At 41.7% G+C, this 16,125-nt stretch overlaps 2 protein-coding genes and 1 non-coding gene across 4 annotated transcripts in view; all 3 read left to right on the top strand.

The window, feature by feature from the left end:
• chn1 (chimerin 1) overlaps nt 1-2,803 on the top strand; it is a 44,770-nt gene extending 41,967 nt beyond the window's left edge. For both annotated transcript variants that reach the window (XM_066688374.1, XM_066688373.1), the window contains exons 12-14: nt 860-997; nt 1,882-1,987; nt 2,560-2,803. In XM_066688374.1, the coding sequence (XP_066544471.1) occupies nt 860-997; nt 1,882-1,987; nt 2,560-2,731 (416 nt within the window). In that variant the 3' untranslated portion in view covers nt 2,732-2,803. The remainder of the gene's footprint in view (nt 1-859; nt 998-1,881; nt 1,988-2,559) is intronic.
• A 4,989-nt stretch (nt 2,804-7,792) lies between these two features.
• On the top strand, nt 7,793-7,865 carry trnam-cau (transfer RNA methionine (anticodon CAU)). Its single transcript has one exon. It is a non-coding gene; the product is annotated as a tRNA-Met (tRNA).
• A 127-nt stretch (nt 7,866-7,992) lies between these two features.
• Nucleotides 7,993-15,981, top strand: chrna1 (cholinergic receptor, nicotinic, alpha 1 (muscle)). Its single transcript, XM_066688372.1, has 9 exons — nt 7,993-8,335; nt 9,324-9,466; nt 9,552-9,596; nt 9,695-9,804; nt 10,642-10,837; nt 11,431-11,668; nt 13,718-13,941; nt 14,821-15,060; nt 15,261-15,981. The coding sequence occupies exons 1-9, from the start codon at nt 8,053-8,055 to the stop codon at nt 15,390-15,392; spliced, it is 1,611 nt and encodes a 536-aa protein (XP_066544469.1). The 5' UTR covers nt 7,993-8,052; the 3' UTR covers nt 15,393-15,981.
• Nucleotides 15,982-16,125: the final 144 nt, after the last annotated feature.

Raw genomic sequence — 16,125 nt, 5'->3', positions numbered from 1 at the left:
CGGAGTGGGTTGCTGTCTGTCTTGAGTTTGCTTGTTTCGTTTCTTTTGGGACAGGGCGGCGCTGTTGTATGTGTGCCATTACCGTAATTAATCATGGCATGTTTATTTTAGAAAGCGATATATTTATGAAAGGATTCATAGAGTATATAAACCTTTAAGAGGATTGGTTGTTCTCAAATGGTTTCAATGAAGGATTTACAAGACTTGATGAGGTTCATGTGGTGTCGAAGCATTCCTGTCCATAGCGCAGACAAACTGTGATGATTGCAACAATTCTGGCATGCAATTGAAAGAAATGGGAAGATAAATCACAGCAGTTTCCTCTGAACCGCTTCCAGCTTGATACGTACAGGGGACTGAGGTCACTTACATCTAAAAATCTCCCTGTAACAGCTGAATTCAGAAATCCCATAATTCAGAAGATTAAGTAAGGCATTGGTTGCGCAGTGTCGTCTGTTTGAGTTACCAGAGCCTTTAAGCTACAAACTCCACCAGATACAAAGACATACATTATGATGTACACTGTGGCAGTGTGTTAGCCCTCCTCACAAGATTTTGATTTGTTGACTTGCCATAGGAAGTAGGACAGACTTTTCATTTTATAAAGCGCTGCTTCAGAAGACTGGAAGACTAATCACTTCCCATATCCACATCTGAACTCAACTAGACACAAAAAATAAAGGCCTTTTAAAATTGGATTTGGCACTCACCTTGTGTTATGTTTGCAGTACTCTTCGGACCGTATTTTAATACCTGCAAGATTACGGAAGCTTTAATAGTGCATGGGGGAGATAAATCTCTGTATTCTTTGTTTTTTCTCTAAATTTTTAAATCTCAACCTCTTCTTTTTCCTTCACAGATGGTGAAAAGGCAGACATTTCTGTGAATGTGTATGAAGATATCAATATTATCACTGGTGCACTTAAACTGTACTTCAGGGATTTGCCCATTCCCGTGATCACATACGATGCTTACCCCAGGTTTATTGAGGCTGCAAGTGAGTACAACACGAACAGGATGTCTTACTTATGTTGACAGTAAATGCAGGTGTATATGTTTTTTAAATTCTTATCTGTATGTGCAAACTTACATTTTAGTTGATCCAATAATACCTTGTAGGCACCAGAATAAGCCAATTTCTGTATGTAGTAGCATTCACAATTCAGTGGGGGAGAAATCCCTGCGTAAATGATTGAAAATGGGATTCAGTGAACATATACCATCCCCCTACACTCCCCCGTGGTTTTTTATAAAACAGGCTGCACTGTATTTAATTGATTTTACACTGCGATGCATCCGGGCATTTGAAATGTTTTCTGAGCGACTTTTACTGAACTGATGATTTCCGTAATGTCTGTTGTGTGTGTTTTTGAAATAAACGCATCCTAATCATTGCTCATTGAACTGCATTACTGCCTCGCTACTCCAGTTGTCTTCTGTAGCCCTCCTTAGTGGGTTAATTGTTGTTTTACTGCGGGGCCAACCTACTGCATGATGCACTTCATTTAATAATTGATCTTATTTTATTTTCTCCATTTAAATCCCGTCACTGTCGGGCAGTAGCGAGCATCCCTTATGGAATATTAATAATTTAAAAATGAAACTGGAGACAGCTTGGTAAAAACATTTTTTTTTAAAAGAGCACAGTTTTAATATACCGCTGTGCTCCTGCGAATGAAAGGGTTTCCATAGTCGCTGGTGAAGGGTTTCACTGGTAATTCAGCTGGGCCTGTTCTGTGTCTGGAGTGCAGTATGAAACACTAGCATTCCAGTCGCATTATGTTCATCCTGTGGCCCGTTTGACACTGCCACGGCAGCACTGCACATTTACTACTTATGCATCATTGCCTAACTGAACATGGTATTATTATTGTGTTACAGAGCTCACAGACCCTGATGAGCAGTTAGAAGCCCTGCATGAAGCGCTGAAGCTGCTGCCCCCTGCACACTGTGAAACACTGAGGTTTCTCATGGCACACTTAAAGAGGTGAGCGACCGCCGATTCCCACATTTCTTATATAGCGTCACTTCAGCGTGCCAGACTCTACTGTTACCCAGGACTGTTGTGTTGAGGACTGTGGAGTGAAGGCAGCACTCAAACCTTGGGGGCAAGCTAGTACTTGGCAGGTGACTTTCATAAATGCTGGCTCTAAATACCAGTGCCAGGCAGTATGAATGTGGAATTATGGGGACTTCAAAAACACCAATCAATCCTCATTTCGTTAGGAAGGAGGTCTCACCACCATCTAATGTTGTGGGATTTTGACAGGATGTTTTAAACCTGGAACAAGCTTTTTAGGAGATTTTGTTTCTTGGTGGTAAATTGGTCTTAAGTCAAGTCTAAAAATAGAGAGTGAATAGTGACCTTTTCATTGATTATTAAAAAACAAACTCCAGGAGGCATCTGGTATGTTTTCTGTGTGTTAGACAGGCTGAAGCATTTCTGTGCTTCCTCCAACGTGCTCTTTCTAATTCATACTGGCATGTTAGCATTTGATATGTATCCTTCCTGATCCTGTTTGTGCCACTGCGGTTAATGGATCTACTCCTTCCCTTCAGGGTGACCCTGAATGAGAAAGACAATCTGATGAATGCCGAGAATCTCGGGATTGTTTTTGGTCCCACCCTGATGCGCGCTCCGGACCTGGACGCCATGGCAGCCCTCAACGACATCCGCTACCAGAGACAGGTGGTGGAGTCTCTGATCAAGAACGAAGACATCTTGTTCTGAAAAGAAAAAGGGAGGACCTGAACACTATGAAGGAATCATGTTTTGATCATTTCTGAATTGTTTTTTTTTTTTTTTTTTTTTTTTTTTTGCAGAGACTTGAAAATGAAGGAAACTTTTCACTATAGTTTTTTTTTTTTTTTTTTCACTTCGGTGGATCTAATTGAAATGTACCTTTTTCTTCCCCTATGAATGGGTGTGGATTATGTACCTTAAGCTAAACCTATTGCATGTCTAACTCCCCATTTTTGTCGGGGGTTGCTAAAACAGAAATGGACCAAACTTGGCGGAGTTTCTTTATTTTGGATAGCCATTAGCAGTAATCCAGCATGTGTTTAAGATTGTGAAGTCCGAAGCATTGTGACTCTGCTTTTATATTGTCCTGTGGGTGTAGCTCATTATGCCAAATGGGCAGATTGTGTGAAACACTATATCTGGATGTTACATAGATACAGTAATTTTTTTAAAAAACCTTTGTGACAACCTTTGATGCTTATTTTTTTGTTTTTGTTTTTGGGCTTTTTTTTTCTTTTTTATATACCTTTTTAGGTGAATTTTTAAAGCCTCTTTCTAACAGAAACAAAGTAATCTGCATACTCTAGATGTTCATTGAAGTAACCCGGCCTTCAAAAGCTGTTGCATTGAATGTGCAACTTTAAATGTTTCATTTTTGTTTTGGTTGTGATATTTTTGTATTTGATTTGTGCATGGATATATTAATTTATTAAACTTTGCTTTCAGGAATATAAAGGGGTGTGTTCAACTCTTTTTTTTAATCAGGATCCAATGATTCCACAGATTGTCAAGAAAGTTGAAATAACCAACGTGCTGAATAGGTAGTTGGTTGAAAAGACAACCGCAAGACAAATCTTCCCTGCAGAAATGTGGGACTGACCTTGTGGAAGGCGGTTGTGTGGTTGGGATTTACATGTTTGAAAAGGCAGCTCGGTTGACAAGGCACGTGTTTTCATGCAGCCGGCCCTCGGACGCCGTGTTAATCACATCATTTCCTGCCGCAGCCACTGAGCCACGCTGATTTACACTATGATAAATAGGGCACCTCGGGCATAGCCTCTTCATTCTCAAGTGTATTTTCTCACCACTTGGGCACACGCTAGATAAGTAATGTCAGCTGAATTAATCTATTCTTTTTTTAAATGTATTTATGCCACAAGCAGTAGCACAACTCAGATCAGTACTTTTGTTTATAGTGCGTATTTATTATGGTGTAGGCTTGTCACACGTCCTGTTTTCATGGATGGTTTTTCCAGAGGATTTGATTTGATGATATAAATAGTGGAATGGCCAAATAATGGCCATAGCTGGCCTTCCTTATTATTATTTAACTACTGTAAAATCCTATTGGCGATTTAGAATAGATGTGCTCTTCAGTTTGTAATTTTGGAAAACGCTGAATTATTAAAAGCAATCGCCTTTTGGATGCCCTTTCCACCTTCGAAGTCCATAAAGGTGCATGCATTTGTCAAGTCTGATATTTGTGTTGGCAAACACTGGTAATGTTTTGTGTGTTCTGCGTTTTAGTTTTTAATCGGCACTGTTCAGCTCGAATCCGATTTAATACAAAAATATGTATTTAGCTTAATATTTGTTCTGTTTTTTTTGTTAGAAAGCATTCAGGTTTCTAAACTTGCCTCTGTTGGACAAAATAAATATTTGAAACCGAGTAATGAGGATTAACCCTACTCAAATAAAGAGCAGGTTATGTGGAAACATTCCTGTACCTACATTGCTTCTATTTTGCATCATGCTGGAATAGTTTTAAATTTAAGGATTATGGGTTTAGTGTTGTCCTGATAGTGGTTGATTTCAGATTGGCTTGAATATCCATATATCCATTTACCTCAATTACTTACTTATTTATAAAATAATTCCCTGCAGTAGATATGACACCATATAAATGTACTATCAATAAAATATGCCAGTATAACATTTATTCAGAGAAAATATTCCAGAATCAGCATCTGGATGCATACCTAACCAAAGTGGTCCTGGATTACAGTAATTGCCCTTTTATGCCTCCATTTAGGACTGACATCTTGGTCAATCGTTCAAAATCATTTAAGTACATAATGAGTTCCCTTAAAACAATATATTTATATTATGATTTTCCTTTTTGCACTTTCCTTTCTTTCTTCGGTGGAGGCACACCAGTTTACTCAGACATTACTTATTTTCTTAAACCATGTTCACACTTCTTTTTTAAAAAACAAACTTAAAATCTCACGCAAATCTGCAATGGAAATGGGGACACGGCAGAATGAGGCCAAGACAGTGGAATAACGTGCTCACTTTCACTCTGCTAATGCCATCTCAGGAGCTGCTTTGATACAGATCAAATGATATTTGATGAATTAATTATGCCATGCCATTAATTTATGCACACTAATGAATCCTAATTTTACAGTTCTCCCCATCCACAAAATAAGAGAACATCCATTATTTGGGCTGAACAAAGCTTTAAGGCAGTGCTTCTGCATTCAAGATGACCTATATATTTAAATAAAAGGCTGAATTATTAATACATTAAAAAATGCAGATTTACTGCACAGTGTAACAATGTTCTAGTTCAATATAGCTGTGGTCTTTTGCTACACACGATGAGCTGCAGAAACAATCTAGGTTCCTTAATCCCACAGTGAAATGATTGTGACATCGCAGTGCCCTCGAATCATATTGACATGGGGATTTGATCATTCTTTAGTCAATCCTCTATATAGAAATCCTTTTTGTTAAGAGTCTTAGAATTAAAGTATGCATTTCATTTCTGAACCCTATATAAAGTTGTATAAATTATATTTTACACCGGTCTTGTAGCTTCAATTTACTCACTTTGAATTTGAATCTAAGGAAAGGAATTGCCTTACATAATGTCTGCTTAATCACTGTATTCTAGTCACATCAAATACAATTTCAGGGATTCACAGCTCTAAATGTCATGACCAGCGACTGTAGGAGATGTCAAGCCTTTCAGTGGGAGGTACTGGAAGCCCCAACACACAGGGTCTGTGCTTCACAAAGTCCATCTGCTCTAACTGTGTTTATAATACATATTTGAACCCAAACAGTTCTGATCATATTACCTCATGAATATGATCCAGTTCCTCCCCCATTTTAAACCCTTGCAAAGCCACCAAGCAGGAAATGTATAATTGTTCCACAGAGATTGATTTCTCATTCTTTCATCAGCAGAATCTGAGATCTGAGTTGTAGAAAATGGCAGGGCTCTCATGAGTGTGGTGCGTTTTTTCTTTTTTCCCGTTTTGTTTATTAGCATTGCTTATTTTCCTGACCTACTATGAGTATTTACCTTATGTCGCAGCAGTTCTATTTAAAAAAGAATAAGTAATAGTGTATAACCCACTAAAACACATTAATCTCTCACGTGGAACGACTGATCTTGATAATCCAGACTTTGAACTGGGTAAAGGCAGGTGGAGCACAGAGCCTCAGAAACACATGCAATAGATAGGATGGTGGGGATTTTATTTATAAAAGGGGCATTTGGCTCAACTAGAATGTGCACAATTACGGTTAGAGACAATTTAGAGACACGTTAAGAACCTGAATAGCAGTACATAGTAGACTGGGGCTGTCTTTTCTGACACCGAAACCCATTTCCCAGAGACATTTTAATAAGCTCACTTCCCTTTAATCTCTGGATCCTATTTTGTTTTGTAGCCCATGATTCAGGTGGTTAGGATTGGAAGTATGGTCTGTGTATTAAAAATCCTCTTAATCTTTTGCAGGAGTTGCCATTTAATTCTAAATAAGATGGATGAGGCTAGTGGGTGAGTGACTGGCTGACTGAATGGATGCAAGAAACAGAGAAATTGAGCTGCCTTATTCCGTCTCTTCCCGCACCAGCCGAGGTGCTGTGGTATAAAAAAAGGCGCTAATATATATAGCACAGCTCTCATCTGGGAGCAGCACAGAAAAAATGGTTGAATGTGGTTTGTGTTAGATTGTCCAATAATTGGATTGCATCGAAAAGAAAAGAAACAAAGACTTTATATTGGAATGTGTGGATTTGTAGGCAGGCAGTTTGGGGGGGTTAAAAAATCTAGTTATCATTCTGATAAAATTATGGTCCAGAGCTATTGCTCCTTGGGGTCATATTGGGAAGAAATCAGTAGTGGCAGTTACACTGTTTACACATCCCCTGTGTAAACATCCCATTAGATTTTCTTTTCCAAATCTTATAAAATATAATAGTAAACAAAGCAGCATGGAAACATATATGCTTGAAATAACAAGAAGAGAAGCTAAATAAGCAAACAAATATATAAAATACATCCAGACTTGGGACCAGTGACATTACAGACATGTTTTAAAATGGGGCACAGCAAGAAGAACAGAGAATAAATCAGCTGAATAACTACTAATTCCACACAGATTTTAAGTTTGTAAGGTGAGTAAGGAGTGAGTAGAGTAAGGTTTACTTCTGTGCAGCTCAATTCACCCCGAGTAGAGTATAAGGTAATAAATCAGGGCAATGTTGGTAGCCCTGCCCAGTCACTGCCCCTATCGCTATCAATAATTGGCAGAAATGAGCCAATCGCAGCCTGTATCGCTAGCAAGCGTTACATCAGCCTGTCAATCATATTCATTTCTGTCGGTTTCTGAATGTCCGATGCTCTGGCTGCAAAAAATGACATTCAGTGTATTATGGAAAAATAAACACATTTCCAAACATGTTTATTTTTCTTAAGAAATCTTAAAATACAGCAATTTTATTAAATGTCTCTAGATAACATCTCTCTCAGAACTGCATTCAAAATGAAGGCACCAAAGTACGCTTTCAGGCCAACACGACCCGCAGTGTGTAGGTCACAGCAGACGGACATGCGGGTCAGAATGCGAGCGAGATTCGAACCCGCAACCCTCTAGTCTCGCGAGAGTTCTAATCTTAGCAGCGCAACAGAGACTAACGAGCGGTTTCTTTTAACACTGGGAAGTACATGACTGCCGGACTTGTCATGTTAAAGGATCAAATTTAGATCGTCATCAACTTTAACAACATTAAATACTAACGGCTGTTCCACCGCCTCGTTAGCGCAGTAGGTAGCGCGTCAGTCTCATAATCTGAAGGTCGTGAGTTCGATCCTCACACGGGGCAATTCTTTTCTTGTGTATATTTATATATATGTGTGTGTGTGTAAAACAGTTTATTAAACACGAACACATCATAAGAAATACCTCAATACCGTAAAGTTCTCTGCCATGTTTTGGTGCTTTTTCTAATGAGGAAGTCTAGTACTCCCTGTGGTGAATCGTGGATGTAGACATCTTCAGCTGATAACGCCATGCCCCAAAAAATATGTGATTATAATAGTTTGCGGCTGTTTCCCGGGGGCAGGCGGCTCTCAGCTGTCATCCGGCAGCACAGATGGTGCGCAACAATATCGCGGCGCAGTCGGAGGCAGCGAGAGACAGCGGCGCACTGGAGCGGGATCCGCAGCGCTGCTATTCCCAGACCTGCGCCAAACCCGCAAACACACAAGAAATACGTCTCCGGCAGCGAAGCTGGCAGTATGGCCTGTCTCAGTGCCCTCTGCAGACTTTTACCACTTGTTTTCTTGTTCGCAGGTAAGTTAAATACACTGTGTTTGTTTTTGAATTGACTTAACTAGTTTACCTAGTGAGATGGATTTCAAGTCCATGTCAGCGAATCACTACTACTACTACTACTATTGATGAGCATTTTAGATAAGTTAATAAGTCAAGTAAAACCGCTGCTAGGCTGTCAGTACAGTGCAATGGACAGAAACAACACAAAAGTAGTAATAGCACAAACTACATAGAATATATATATATATAAGGCTGTTTTTCACCTTACTGATATTATCTTAATTGATAGATCGATTGCTGTAAGTGATGCAGGCGTTGATTGAATGATTAAGTGAAGATTGAGATTTATTTTCGATGAAGTTAAGATTGCACTAATTGTGTGTAGTAAGTATGTAGCAGATGGAGGCGCTACTCTGTTGCGGAGGCCGCTTTAGACGCAGCCGTGATTGACAGGTGCAAATGGAACGGGCGGTTTCTAATTCCAGCAGCAGGAATGTGCGGCTGCGTGGCAATGCTTTATATTATTATTATTATTATTTGTATCAACTTTAACCATCCGCTCTGAAATCGGAGACGGGTTTAACTTGGATCTGTACAACTTCCGCTCAAGGTCACCCGCAGACGCACTTGCACCCCGTGGCGCCGGGCCAGCGGACACAGCGGGTCCTATCCGAGGCATGCCTGGCATTGCTGGCACTGCTGGCACAGGCGGCCGCTGGCCTTTCAGTGTTTTGGCCGGGGCCAGTGCAGCCACAAAAGCAATACTGCTGATCAGAATCTCGTTGAGGCGACGCAGGGGATTCAAAATGATAGAGTTGGACATGGGTCCTTGTCGGCCATCATATTCATGGTATGCATCGTTTTCCCTAGAGTTCAATGTTGGGTTTAGGATTACATTTCCAAGACAGATGACTGGAATCCTGGGCACCATTGCCAAGCATGACAAGACTGGGTAACTATCCTGATATCATGATACTCTGCTTCATCAATATCAAATCTCTACTAGGGCCGGTCCTGTGCTCAGAACATGAGACGAAGTTGGTGAAAGACTTGTTCAAGGGCTACAATAAGGTGGTGCGGCCAGTGCAGGACTTCAAGGAAGCTGTGATCGTGACCCTGGGATTGCAGCTCATCCAGCTCATCAGTGTGGTATGAACAGCCCCGTCCTGCACTGCGGTGTCCTCCCTGCCCCCTCTCTCCCCTTCGTCCCTGACCTGTTATCTCTGTTTGGCAGGATGAAGTGAATCAGATCGTGACCACCAACGTGCGCCTGAAACAGGTGAGCGTCCGGTCTTCTGCAGTGTTTGTTGTGCTGGTGTCTGCTAAATAACTTTAATAAAGATGATGATAATAATGCTACTGCTATTGTTTTTCTAGAAATGGATGGATGTCAACTTACAGTGGAAACCTGACGATTATGGCGGAATTAAAAAGATCAGAATCCCCTCTACTGACATCTGGCGTCCTGACTTTGTTCTCTACAACAAGTAGGACTTCATGCTTTTCAATGCTTGACCTGGTGCAGAAGAAAAAGTTAGAGAGAGAATTGGATACAAAAACAAAACCTCACCTTATTTTATAATAGAAAGAAGAACATAATAGCCCTTCTATTGAAGCACTTAGTAACACCTGCCAATACCTCCTCTCAATTAATACATTAGCTAATGTCTGTGAATCTCAGCCTCAGTAAATAATCTAGGGTTAATCTGCCAGTGATACTGATGGCACACCATGGAGTGTTTTTGCAGGAGAAACCCAGAGGTGGAAATCCATTCATTGGAACTTAATTACTTTAATTCCACAGGGCAAGAATTTGGATTTTAATAAGGCTTAGTATGTCCAGTTCAGTGCCAAGGTCATCGTCTGTCTACGCTGTTGACTCACACGGCTGCCTCCAGGCTCCAGGACGCCGGGCTCCTCTCACTCCTTGTGTGGGACACTGGTTTGGAATTAAATAAGACTGGTTGTAATTATAGTGTGAAGATGTTATTAACTGAACATGATGATATATAATGATTTTTATATTTTTATTATTACTTATTACTACTATTTTCACAATTATCATTATACGACACCAGGTTGTAAGCAGTCCCTGGCATTCAAATAATCTGCGCATCCTCACACAGATTTTTCAGAGAGTCGAGATCACAGGTTCTCTGGAGAGCATATGCAGTGCCAGGCATGCTGTGATTCCTCCCAGACAACCTGCTGCACCGCGGGTCGGCTGGCACATCCAGGTCCTGTGAAGTCGCGCCCGCTCGCTGCCGCAGGCCACGCTGTGAACACTCATTAACGTGTGCACCGTTTAACGTCTGTCTCCGTAGTGCCGATGGAGACTTTGCCATCGTCCACGAGACCAAAGTGCTGCTGGAACACACTGGCATGATCACATGGACCCCGCCTGCCATTTTCAAGAGTTACTGCGAGATCATAGTGACACACTTCCCCTTCGACCTGCAGAACTGCAGCATGAAGCTGGGAACCTGGACATACGATGGCACTCGAGTCGTCATCAACCAGGTAACGATGCATTTAATTAGCCTGAAGATGGGGGGGGGCTGCTGATAGTGTCTGCTGCAGTGTTAAGCAGTGGAGAATCATGGTCTACTTACTATGATCTCAAAATTACATCTGTGAGCAAGATTTTGTTTCTCACAGTTAAAGAATGTTGTGTTTGGCGCCATCAGACTGGATGTTCTATTTCGTTAAGTTATTTATAGTCTAATATAATGAATATCCCATTTCTGAGTCCTGGACCCCTGTGTCTTCTTGTAACTCTCCAACTGCGCTCTTAATTACTTTGCCTTATTGAACCTTAATGGAACTATTTTCTTAATTAGATCTTTTTATAACCATGCTCTGCCACTGCTTCATGGTTTCTGAATTACGCTCCACACCCTGGTTGTATTCTTGCCAAGAAAGGTAGCCAGCAGATCTCGATCATTCACACTGCCTACGCAAACCTTCACGTTTGGGATAGGCAGCGACATTTTCAGAATGATTTCATAGCTCTCGTCTTTGGAGTGTTTTATCTCACAGCCGCCCGACCTTGTTGTCTGTGATGCCCGTCTGTCGTGAGAGTCTATAACTCAGACGCCATGGCTTCCCCGCAGGAGAGCGAGCGGCCAGACCTGAGCAACTTCATGGAGAGTGGGGAGTGGGTGATGAAGGATTACCGTGGCTGGAAGCACTTTGTGTATTACGCCTGCTGCCCCGACACCCCCTACCTGGACATCACCTACCACTTCCTCATGCTGCGCCTTCCTCTCTACTTCATCGTCAACGTCATCATCCCTTGCCTACTCTTCTCCTTCCTGACAGGCCTGGTCTTCTACCTGCCCACCGATTCCGGTACGTTGCTTCTCCCCCACTGGTTCTGAAGTTAAAATATGACTACAGTCAGATCATCTACATATAATCATATATTATCGATATAATCATTAATCATATTTGAATAAGTAAGATAATGTGCATGCAAATGATGGCATAAGTTATTGAACATCTAGATTAAAACCAGCCTTGCCTGATGTATTATCTTGCCTTTTTTTTTTTAATTTCCTCTCATCTTGTCGACCTCGTAAAAGCCATATTGAATTATGTACATGGGTTCATTTTCAAAAAAGCTTCTCCATGGTAACCGAGAAAGGATACTCGAACCAATCCATCCATGTTCCTGGCTTCTGAAGTGGTTTTCCACCTGCTTTCATATTGCTTTTGATCAAAGCGGCCCATCGGGTTTTAGTGGTGTTTGCCGCACTTGGCGTCTGTCAAGGTGTGCCACGGACTGGCTTTTCTCAGTGAATGTCAGAGCTTTCGCTACCTCTTTGCTTGTCTGCCGCTTGGGGATGCCCTTAAAATCAGAGGCCTTTACTTCAGTGCGACCCCTCCTGGTTCACTACATGTGCAGATGGAAAGCGGGAGGCACGAGGCAGCTGATCAAAGCGAGCAGCCGGGGAAGGTTGTTATTTGTACAAGGTGATGCTATCAGACAGCGTGCTTTCATCTTGGGACGGCAAGGGTATTGGAAGGAGCTTAAAGAAAATTTAATTCCATTACCCTAATGAGGATACACTGGATCCAATCTGCTATTAACTTTGACAGTCAAGTACATGCGCGCCTCAGCTTTTATTCAGAACATGGGTCAGGGGCTTGCTTATCCATCCTGCTGCAGCGCTTGGGAGAATTAGAAAGAAAGGGGGGAAAATCCAATAAATAACATTACAGAAAAGCTCCATTCATTCTTGTCTCCGGGATCACATGGATTTGTCAGAGGATTACAATATGAAGTGTATCACAGGACCTTCCTAAAGGACCAGCATTAAAGTGAACATGGACGTGACTGGAGTGCAGCGAAGAGGCGGCTGTAAACACGATTAGTTTTTCTTTCCTTTTTCATTTGATTTAATGCTCGAGCGTTTCGGTCCATGTCAAAGTGCTGTGTAGTTCCTGACAGGCTTGTTGCCAGCAAGACACGGGGACCAAAATTCCTGTCCAACATTCCACATCCATGTCACACTGCTGGTTCATGGCTTGGCTACTTTCTTACAGGGACAATGTTTAGTGAAAGCAAAAGGGAATATACTTTATTTCCCAGTGTGCTATATTTACAGGAGGAGACCGTTTAAAAGTACAGGACTGTAAAAAAAACAACAACAACAACAACAAAACAACAACTGTACATACATACAAAAGTAAATGACAGTTCACATTGATTCAATTTTCATTGTATGGGCATCTTATTGTCCTTAAAATGGTCTTATCTGCAATTTGCTTGATGTGTGCTCAGCGCGTGGAAAGTACAGTTCAGTGATTAATAACTGTGCGAGACATGAATGTATAGGTAGGGCTGTAATTGACACATTATCACCCTGCAAGCTTGTTTGTCGTCAGTGACCATTGATTTCCTGAAGCTGTAAAAGCTGTGCCTTCAACACCAACCACGATGCCAGTATGTGACAGATGTGTGCCTGCAGTTTGTGCTTTAACGGTGCCACTGAAGGCGAGAGCGGTGATGGTATGGATTTGCTGTTGTGTGCATCACTGCTGTGCATGCAGAATGCTATCCTGGAGCTACAGTGACTCCCGGCTTTAGACGACAGCTCAGGGGGACTCGAGGAGCAGAACTGTCTAGATGATCCCTCTTCATCCCTCCTGACTGTCATATGGGCTGGCCGCTGGCTAAACACTTATAAACATTCGGCCACGCACTTCTTAGTTCTCACTTAGATATTAATGAACTCTTAGTTTTAAATACCCCGGACTGATAGTCTAGGCTAATGGCACTGTCACATATCCAGCAGTCGGGCACGGTTATGAATGTTGCTAGGCTTTGGCTGCTCTTATATATATCCATAAAAGGTATGAAATTGGTTGAAATCAGTCTTGCCTGTCTGCCCACAGGTGAGAAGATGACTCTGAGCATTTCTGTCCTGCTGTCCCTCACCGTGTTCCTGCTGGTGATTGTGGAGCTCATCCCATCCACCTCCAGCGCGGTGCCGTTAATTGGGAAATACATGCTGTTCACCATGGTGTTTGTCATCACGTCCATCATCATTACGGTGATCGTGATTAACATCCACCACCGCTCGCCCAGCACTCACACCATGCCACAGTGGGTGCGCAAGGTGAGTACGGCAGTCTCCACGCCTGGGCCTTTTCTCCCTGCTTAATGATGATCCAATCCGGCACCGAAATAACCTCCCCGAACGAATTCTGTTGATTTCCCTGTCAGATAGGCCTCATAGTATATTTTTTGTTCAAACCCAGACTCATTTAACTAGCACTGAGGGTTTGTTTGAAGCAAGATTTCCGGGACAGCATTGCCACCTACTGTCGACAGAACAGCAATGCTCCCTGGGTATTTTTTCTGTTTTAAGACGAGCTGGTTGAAATCATCCCAAAAGAGGAAATTGTGGGTACACCTGTTTTCCTTCTCGTTTTATTTTGTTGCTTATTTTCCGTGAACACCCTGCTCCCCACTCCCTTGCACTGGTTTCTTATCAGTGTCTTGGTTCCCCTCGTGTGGGTGGTGACAGTGGTAGGTGGTCATCGCACCTCTCACACAGTTTGTTCGGCAGCTGCCGCCGCCGTGATGTGAAACTCGCAAAGACAGACACATGAGCCAGCACTGCAGACCGACATAAGACAGGACTAAACAATGGCTGTACACTGAAGTTCCTATTTCTGTAGGAAGATGGTTAGCAAATATAAAAACACTTACACGAGCACATCTTTTGGGAAATCTAGCATATGCTCCATTTTGTGTACATCCTTCCTCTTTAGTGTTTGTAACTAAGTCATTTCATGATTTTTATTTATTGTCATATAATGCATTAGTAGACTAATTATTTTTGTTCTCATGCTGTGCAGTACGCCGTTTGGTGTGACGGTATGTGGGACAATCTGGAAGACTGTTCTTTTGCTTATTTGTATGAAACATCTGTACCATAAGTAGAAGATGCCTGTGGTATAAGACTTGTTTGTTATGTTTATTTTGTCGTCAGATTTTCATAGACACCATTCCCAACATCATGTTCTTCTCGACGATGAAACGGCCTTCCAGGGACAAACAAGACAAGCATATCTTTGCTGCCGATATCGACATCTCAGACATCTCCGGCAAACCCACTCCGGCCTCGGTCACCTTCCAGTCCCCTATCACTAAAAACCCTGACGTGAAGACCGCCATAGAAGGAGTCAAGTACATTGCAGAAACGATGAAATCCGACCAGGAATCCAACAACGTAAGAACAGTGTTTGTGAACGATGAACAAAGAATAGATATACATGACCTGACCTGTGTTATTTTCCGCACAGCGTAACTGAGATTTCATTTTTCAGTCTGTGTAAACCCAAATAGTGATTAGATTACGTAGAATTGGGAGTGTGGCGGTGGGATTTTGGTCTGCCCTCATTCATCATTCTCTTCTGTCTTTTTCAACAGGCGACCGAAGAGTGGAAGTTTGTGGCCATGGTTATTGATCACATCCTACTGTGCGTCTTCATGCTTGTTTGCATCATTGGCACACTGGGGGTGTTTGCTGGCCGGCTAATTGAACTCAACATGCAGGGGTAGTCACGGTCATGTAGTTACACACATTTGGAAGTGTTTGCGTATCGAGTTGGACGTGTGCAGTCAAATAATGGGGCACAGAGATGGTGCGATGCCACCTGGCTGCAGTAGGGTACTGCATGTCAACGTTGCATTGTTTTGTGTGTGATTTGATATCTCAGCATTGATATTTTGAATCTGAAGATAATGTGCCACAATTATGAAAGTTATTATAATGACTTTACAGCAGTTTACGTGGTTTTCAATGGAGTGTGATCCATGTCGGTACCCTCAGACGTGATTGCTGTATGTGTTGTAGTGTTTTCTGAAAACAATCAGGTTCATACAAAAGTGACCTTTGTTTGAGTGTATCCATATCCACAGTGTGATGTTTGCCTTTAAATACTGAGTGTCATGGGATTAAATAAAAATTGAGTAGTTTGTTTCAGTTCGCAACAATGAATCTGAACGCCCCCATCTCAAACACAGCGGGCTATGACAACACCTATTGTTTGTACATTGGTGACACAAATTGATACTTTTTTTTTTCACTTGCCTTTTTTGTATTTACCAAAATGTACGGAAATTATCAATAAAAAGGATGAAATTAAAGAAAAAAGAGTCCGTTTCCTGTGCTGCCTAGTTATCAATTTCTTTTATATATCTTTTAGATTTTCCAATCTTAATTTGGGGAAATAATCAGCAGTCAGCAGTTAAGGACACACAATATTCAGGTGTTATAGCATATTATTTACAC

The sequence above is a fragment of the Amia ocellicauda genome, chromosome 16, assembly GCF_036373705.1.
Source record: "Amia ocellicauda isolate fAmiCal2 chromosome 16, fAmiCal2.hap1, whole genome shotgun sequence".
NCBI classification, from domain to species: domain Eukaryota; kingdom Metazoa; phylum Chordata; class Actinopteri; order Amiiformes; family Amiidae; genus Amia; species Amia ocellicauda.
This window is presented reverse-complemented; position numbering and strand designations above follow the sequence as displayed.

Excerpts from the sequence above, each read along its gene's own strand:
- chrna1 (XM_066688372.1), top strand. The coding sequence starts at position 8,053 with ATGCCCCAAAAAATATGTGATTATAATAGTTTGCGGCTGTTTCCCGGG. Across the intron at positions 9,597-9,694 it reads CCAACGTGCGCCTGAAACAG|AAATGGATGGATGTCAACTT; the intron begins GTGAGCGTCCGG and ends TTGTTTTTCTAG. Across the intron at positions 10,838-11,430 it reads CTCGAGTCGTCATCAACCAG|GAGAGCGAGCGGCCAGACCT; the intron begins GTAACGATGCAT and ends GCTTCCCCGCAG.